Below are 8,754 nucleotides of genomic sequence, written 5' to 3' on the forward strand. Positions count from 1 at the left end.
TTTAAAATTCCACAAAGGCATAACTAGAGATAAAACAATTGCAAAAACAATTATCTGATCGTATATGGGTCTGATGGACATACAGCTGTGCTTCAATGTTTTAATGGAACCTCCATTGTTGTAACTGCTTACAAGCGTATATATAACTATGGGCAGGTACTGTTGAGTATCGGAGAACCTTACTATTGATGAGATCATTTAAATAACACACAAAGCAATACAACAGGACTGACAAACGAAGGAATCTCTGTATTGAATCATATTGTCGAATGATGTAATCTGTATCTTGGGTGAATGGGACAATAAACAAAATATGCATTACTCATTTGCAAGGTATCAGAAAGTGTTAAAACAATTTATATTGGTGGAAGCAGTTTGTATATTTTATTAACCCTCACTATTAAATTCCGTATCCTCTAAGTTTTCTTCGTATGGACCTTGATGATACAAGTTTTATTCAATGGTTTTAAGTGATCTTTAAGATCAACTGCATCACGAAATCCGTGTGCATTGCTATATATTTCACGATTGCTATCTCTATCCATATCTCACGCATGTATGCACCCAAAGTCAGAGCCAACTTTGTAACCAGAGTTTCAGAATAGTTTCTGAGAAGAAAAAAAAAACATTACATTTTGTGTTGTAGTTCGTATCCAATATCAAAGCTTAACATAGTTTGATCTTCAAAACCACCAGCATGATTTACACGATCATTATATACTGCATTTGATCTACCATCCATAGTTATAAAATTGATATTCAGCTTAAAATCTTGAGCCATTTTTCAGTACTTATAAAGCGATGGATATGGAGAAATCACTTGTAAAAAATGGGACACGAAAAAATACAGACCCATTTAATATGAAACGGCACCTGGAACAGTATGTGTAACTGGAGCTAGCAAGTAGAAATTGAACTTAACAATAGCAAATAGAACATACAATATCAATAACTAGTAAATGCATGACTGCAAATAGTCGGGAAAGGGGTGATAAATGAAGCAAAATAGCCATATTAAATACTTGTAAATGACAGTGGTGCAAGAAATCTCCCAATGATTTTCAAACGTTATGACGTAAATTGTGACATCACCGATAAGCAACCTCCTGCCGATTGACGAATTGGAGATTTTAAAAATTAATGAAAGATGAATCCGTGACTTTCAGTGGAGTTAGATACCTCATGAATATTTGTCATTAAGCCAGCGTTGTGCTATCTTGATTGTGAAAGTATGAGTTTTCTCATTCGTAGGCTTGAATGACCCTTACCCAAATTCGACATGTGTTTGAAAGGGTGAGTGTTGCGTTAATATCATGTTTATTATTGACCATCAGGTAACTACCCATTCCGTCTTAACTTTGATTGTATGTGTTGGTGATGAATAGTCAAAATGGGTGATGGATACTCATTAAGGTGACAGCTTCTTAATTTACCGTTGTTTTTAGTCACTGCCATATTTTTAATATATTATTCTGGGATATTGTTTAGTGTTGGTTAAATTTCATGTTAGTTTCATATTTAGTTTTGTTTTTGGTCACAGTCATTTTAAGCTAATGTCTTGAAGGTTTTCTCGTCTCAGCTAAAGTTCCTGATAGAGTCGTAATTTTAGAATTAGTTTTAGTCACTTCCATTTCAGTGTCATTATAACTTGGTTCCATTGATTACACCTATTTAAAATTTCAGTACAATGTTTAAAGATTTGCAAATACTACCAACATAATTTGAGGCATAGGTAATGCTTTATATATAAATCTATAAAATATGCATGTTGCCGCTAGGCAGGATTCTCTCCACAGGAATTTCCTTCCAGTTTTGTTTGTAATATGGTATGTTTCAATGGTGGTAGTGATTACAGCTCAACACGCACCATTTATTATCCAAAACCTCTGTACTTACATACAGACTCATGTGAAAGTGGATTACATCGTTAAGAAGGAATATAATACATTATTACACTCCACCACACATTATTTACTGTGTAACGCTCATAGACGCATACATAGAAACTCATGTGAAACGAAGGATCACTAACAATCAACATTACAAACAAATACATATTTCATCACCCAGCACTATGTGAGCGTGTGCGCAGCTCAGTAACATTGTGTACCGGTTAGTATGCTTGGGTGCTGGTCTATAGGTTTGGTGCTTATCAGTGTACGTATATTGATTAATGCATTTTAGTGCTGTTCAGTGATACTACGTATTCGTTAGTATGTGTAGTTGTATTGTTATATTTTCCCTACACACCAGACTCACCCATCATGATCATTATATTGACTAATGTTAAATTCCCTTTGAATGCCCTTCTTTACGTTGCTTTGCATCTTGTTTATTCTTGAAATGTCTAAAAATAAATATTGTTTTAAGCTAACTTCGAACCGCTGTGATTTAAAAAGTTCCTTTTCAATTAACAGGGATAGAAAACGAATAAAGCGAAAGACAGCACAAAGAAAACATGAAGCAAAGGACGAATATAGACTCTCGAACTTCAATTGCGACGCCTCGTCAAAATCTTCCAATGGGCACGCTTCGGAAAAAATGCAAAATGGACAATCAATTGTTCAGAATTTAGAAAAGATCGACGATGCGAACCACAGCACATTCAGGCTTGTGGAAAAACAAGGAATTGAAAACAAAATTTTCACAGACCTGAACGATGAAATACTGTCAAAGGCATGTAAATCAGGTAACTGTCTTCATGCAGAGTCCCCAGGAGCATATTTGGACAATGCAGGTGAAAAACGACACCCCTTTTCTCAGTTCTCAACGGAATGTACTGCAATACAGAAGGTGTCACGTAGAAATTCATATAAAAAAGCGGTAGAGCATAATTCTTTAATTCCAGGTGATCCGCTTCCTTGTGCAAGCTCTATAGCAATTATGTATACTTGTGACTACGACAATCCATCAACTAGAGCCTTTGAAAACAAAGCATTCAATTTGATTGACCCATGAAAGGTCGAATTCTGAGAACACCATTTCTGGCCCCCAGCCCAGCGAATTTCACTGCAAATATTATGTGAATAACATAAGAAAACGCCCAACTAAGAGAGCGGATTCAGATGTTCCGATCTCTTAAATGCTAATCAATTGATCTAGAGTCAACACTGTTCTCCAAACTTTTGAACAGAGTAGCAAAGATAAGAATTAATGTAATTCACGCAGTAAATATTTTCCTAATGTTTCACCCAAGCACCCACTACAAGACACGTAATAAACCCCCAATACATGGTACCTATACCTATATTTTAAGCTTCTTTGTTTTTTCACAAGTACAGTTGGTTTTCAACAGCGAAGATAACCTGGGTTTCATCGGAAAATATTATTTTATTCCAAATCATTTCAGCCGAGAAATGCCTCTTTTCACTGAGTCATTTCGTGAGACTTTTTTTTCCTTGTTGTTCAAATTTCTCACTAGCCGTAAAATGCTAAACTTATAAACATTGAATATTTCTGAGATTTTTCTCTAACTTTCACCTGCAATATAAAATTCTAAAGCCAGCTGTTGTTGTTTAGTTGACAGTGTATGTCATGTGCCGTCCATTCTCACAATGCTATATTTAAACTCTTTTAATAGTAGTTCACTCCTTTTTACTGGTGTAGTTGTAAAACATTTTTTTCTGAGTTTCTAAACCCTCCCAAAACACTAGGTATACTGTAGTTTTGGATTGAAGCAACTCCAGGTGACTTTCGCCGCAATCGCGTTGGGTATAGCGCGCTGCAGAGAGAGAGGGGGAGAGAGAGTCTCTACCCCAACATTGTAACATAAAAACAATACCGTATGCATGTATATTAGATGAAGCTGCTTAAAGTTATACAAGCCTTCATTTTCAAACTTCAAACTTTTTTGTAAAGAAAAGCGATGACATACTTGTATAATTTGTCTCACACAAACGTTTCTAATTTCTTACATGTTGATACATTTGCTTGTCCGCTGAAATGAAATACCGTATGGTAATTAGATGACAGAATTTAATTTTAGTCGAGGCCTTGACTTTATTCCACAGGTCATTGCCTGCATCTGTCTAAAGTTAAGTGACAGTATCATAAGATCAAATAAACATTATTGTCGTAACCTGAACTGTATACATAAAAGGTGCAATAGAGATAACATTCATAGACAGTAATTGTCTTTCGGATTAAAATGAAGGTATAGGTCTATTTCGCACCAAATTTTCTTTTGATGATTGCTACTCATTTGTATGTTCTTTGTCATATACTATAGTTAAGCGATTGAAAGGTTTGCGCTTAAGGCTTATATCCCCGTTTTTTGTTTGCTTTTTGCACTATTCATTTTCTTCATATGACTTCAAATGATCACAGCAGAAATTATACATTATAATTAGTTCTGAATGGCGTACCTAGATGACACCACTGTATCCACAAATAGGTAAAACTATTGAATTAATTACCACTATATCAAACTTAAGAAAAACTCACAGTGTTCCAGATAGATAGAAAGAACCCGGAGAACATCCCAAATTTATGAACCCAGAAAAACCAGTAATTTCAATTGATAGTTCAGAACTAAAACTGCGATACGTGAAGTACATTATAAAAGATGCCAGAGCAGCATCAGCTCCTGTATCAAACGGTTTTCCTTATAAGGTTTAAAAACACTGTTCAAGACTAACCAAAGGCCTTTGGAGGTTAATTAAAGTCATATGGTGACAGATGGCTGCTTGCATATGGCTGCTTTACTCCGAAGGAAGAGAATCTGCCAGGAATGAAGCATTTCAGGACAACATCCCTTCTAAACGTGGAAGTGAATATATGCCTAAATATCTTTGTCCGGCATCAGGCGAAATCCATCCAAGTCAGAACCATAAAGTGGAAAATCTTGGAGACCTGTTTAGCTGGGCCAGGATGAAATTCAATTCATCTAAGTCGAACCGTCTGGTCCTGAAGAAAGGGAAGGTCCAATATAAGTAGTGTATGGGGCTGTTTATTGACACTGGGAAAATACGTTACAGACGCCCCCCCCCCCTTGGGCACGTTTGGCGACAAGGAGAATTTAACATGGGGAATATTGGGGCTGTTTAGCGACAATGGGGAAATACATTACAGACTCCCCTTGGGCATGTTTGGCGACAAGACTTTTCAGATCACCCTGGGCACGTTTAGCGACAAGGGAAATTGAACATGAGGAATATTGGGAAAGTTGGGTTGTAGTATAGGCTAGCGGGTAGCGGGTAAGTGCAGCTAGTTCAGAAGGTAGCGGGTAGCTGGTGGCGGGTAAGTTCAGCTGTAAGGATGCAAATTTATGTCGATCTATAACGAGCACATTAATTTGGGCCAGAGAACAATTAATTAGATTTATGGGGAAAGTGCTTGTTAAATCGCTATACTGCAAGTGACTCTTAATTAAGCCTTCGTTTACTTAACCGTTAGACGACTTGAAAATGGAAGGGTACCTTCGATTTTATATCGGAACTGTCAGATTTTAAATTTTCCAGATCTGTTGTTTGGAAATGTATAATTCATGCTGACCGCAATTTTAGCGACTAGTTATAAAAGGCGGTAAAAATATTTAACCCTGATTGGTTACGCTAAATATAGGGCGTGTTTTCCACACGAAATTGTCCTCATCGAAAGAAATCTAGTCAGTCTGCAATTTCCTGAAAGAAGGAAAATATAAGGGACTCCGAGACTGAATTTGGAAGAAATTTCTCTCGTAAAACATTGGTCAAAGTCTGGAAAGTCAACGGACAAAATATTGGCGGTAGAAGCGAACAAAGCTTAAAAGCACAAGGTATTTGCGTCAATTTCATGTAATTCGTTGGTCCCAATATAATGATTTGCTTAAATTTATTTAATTGTTTATATTTGCATGAATTTATTCATTTAAATTCGTAGATCAATATTCTTGATATGCGTAGAACTGTGGTGAGTTCAGATATCTGAATTCATACAATCATCTTCTTTATATAAGGTGACGAATTGTTTGAATTTGTCGTCTTGTTTGTATAGGAACTGGGTATTCTAAGATTTCATGCATTACTTTAGTTGATATGAGTTACGAGAATCCGTTGAATTCACCGATCTTAGACGATTACAGATATGCTAAAGACTTGAATGTGTGTATTCGCTGGAAATAACGTAGTTGAGGCATGTAATGAATTTCATACATTCATTTGTGTAATTGAGACGGTAACGGAACTGTTATGCCTCTGTAATGTTAATGCGAATCATTAATGATATGGCCATTAGGAAGTACAATAATCTTGTGAAACTAGGTTTGTTTATGGTCTGCCATGTTTAGCTAGACCAGAGAGCCTTTGGTCTGTTCGAATTCCGATAGAATTATATCTGACATAACGAGAGGGGAGTAATAATCTGTTCCCAATAGGACAACTGACAGGATATTTAGGTTGCTTCTGTTTATTTTGAAAGGGGAAATAGCTCTACGGACGTATCCACGGAAGTATCCACGGACATATCCACGGAAGTACCCACTGACGTATCCACGTACCTACTTATCCAAGTATCTACGTATCTACGTACCTACGTATCCACCTACCCACTCAATGTTTGAGGACAGAAAAGAGGCGAGTCAGTAGTGAGGTCGGAAATGGGAAAAAGCGAGAGGACCTGGAGGAACCACCATAGTGAAGTCGGGTTGGACTCAATTATATGATGAACTAATTCTATCATTTAAAACGGATCGGCTATTTATATAAATATCTTAGTGTTTGAAATCCGGTGAAAGATTTATTCCAAAAAGAAGTGAATCTTCCGAATTTAATGCAGTAACCCTGTTGTTTAAATAATTAGTTAAACTTTTGGTTTTCCATGTACGGGGGCTCGTGTCATTCTGTTTTATATATCTGATCAGATCTATTTTTATTCCATCTATAATTTCACACTTTATTTTAATATTTACTCGATCTTGGCAACAACAATACCGAGGGCGATCACCCTCTAGATAACGATAGACAAATAATGCGGACACCTAATAAGAAGGTACCTCATTATACCACACCACCAGTAGCAACCGTTACAAGCTAGTTCATAAACTATACCAATAAAACAATGATTGGCGGGATATAGCTATAGACATAGACATATAAAATATATACTCTATAAAATCGACTAAAAATTTTATATTAGTGACCCTGAAAAGAGCCTTTGGTTTTCTACTTCTTGTTCTTTTACTTTCTTCTTTTTCTCCGACAACTTCTTATTCTTTCTCCTGTTTTCTTAACAAACCAAGATATATTATCCACACACGGGAAGAGGAGAGAAAAAACAAACCCAAATATAATATCCACACACGGAAAGGAGCACAAAAAAACAAACTCCAAATATATTATCCACAAACGGGAAGAGGAGCGAAACAAAAACTCCAATTATACTATCCACATACGGAAAGGAGCAAAGAAAATAAACCCCAAATATACTACCCACACATGGGAAGAGGAAAAAACAAACACCAAAATCTGCTATCCACACACGCGAAGATGAAAAAAACACCAAATTTACTATCCACAAACGGAAAGAGGAAATAAAACAAACCCCAAAATCTACTATCCGTACACGTGAAGGAGCAACAAAAAAACCCAGGTATATTATCCACACACGGGAACGAGCAAAAAACAAACCCCAAATATATTATCCGCATACGGGAAGGAGCAACAACAAAATAAAACCCAGATATAATATCCAAATACGGGAAAGAGCACAAAAAATAAGCCCAAATATACTATCCAAACACGGGAATGACCAAACAAATAAGAAACCCAAAATATACTATCCACAGACGGGAAGAGGAAACAAACAAACCTAACTATACTATCCACACACGGGAAGAGGAGAAAAAACCAAAATCTACTATCGACACACGGGAAGGAGCAAAACAGCAAACCCAACTTTTCTACTATCCACACACGGTAAGAGGAGAAAAGAAACCAAATATACTATCCACACACGGGAAGAGGAAAAAAAACAAACTCCCAAATCTGCTATCCACACACTGGAAGAAGGAAAAATCCAAAATATACTATCCACACACGGAAGAGGAAAAAATACAAACCCCAAAATATAGTAACTGCTCACGGGAAGGAGCAAAAAGCAAACCCCAAATACACTATCCACACACGGAAAGGTGCAAAAAAAACCAAATATACTATCCACATACAGGAAGAGGACAAAACAAACACCAAAATCTACTATCCATACACGGGAAGAAAAAAATGAAACAAACCCCAAATTTACTATCCACATACGGGAAGAGAAAAAAAAACACAAATCTACTATCCACGCACTGGAAGAGGAGAAAAAAATCTACTATCGACACAGGGGAAGGAGCAAAACAGCAAACCCAAATTTTCTAGTATCCACACAGGGTAAGAGGAGAAAAGAAACCAAAAATACTATCCACACACGGGAAGAGTGAAAAACAAACTCCCAAATCTACTATCCACACACTGGAAGAGGAAAAAAATCCAAAATATACCATCTACACACGGAAGAGAAAAAAAATACAAACCCCAAAATATACTATCCGCACACGGGAAGGAGTAAAAAATAAACACCAAAATATACTATCCACACACGGGATGGAGCAAAAAGCAAACCCCAAATATACTATCCACACCCGGGAAGGAGCAAACAAAAAACCAGATATAATATCCACACACAGGAAGAGGAAAAAGCAAACACCAAAATCTACTATCCACACACGGGAAGATAAAAAAATGAAACAAACCCCAAATTTACTATCCACACACGGAAGAGATTTTTTAAAAAAAA

General features: G+C 36.5%; 1 protein-coding gene across 1 annotated transcript; it reads left to right on the plus strand.

Annotated features, from left to right (window-relative positions):
* Positions 1–1,137: 1,137 nt before the first annotated feature.
* LOC149808323 (uncharacterized) lies at positions 1,138–3,474 on the plus strand. Its single transcript, XM_089950468.1, has 2 exons — positions 1,138–1,293; positions 2,418–3,474. Exons 1-2 carry the CDS (start codon positions 1,280–1,282, stop codon positions 2,956–2,958), a joined length of 555 nt encoding a protein of 184 aa, XP_089806594.1. The 5' UTR covers positions 1,138–1,279; the 3' UTR covers positions 2,959–3,474.
* The last annotated feature ends 5,280 nt before the right edge of the window (positions 3,475–8,754 follow it).

Source organism: Sinohyriopsis cumingii, chromosome 1 (assembly GCF_028554795.1).
Source record: "Sinohyriopsis cumingii isolate HCF-2022 chromosome 1, ASM2855479v2, whole genome shotgun sequence".
NCBI classification, from domain to species: domain Eukaryota; kingdom Metazoa; phylum Mollusca; class Bivalvia; order Unionida; family Unionidae; genus Sinohyriopsis; species Sinohyriopsis cumingii.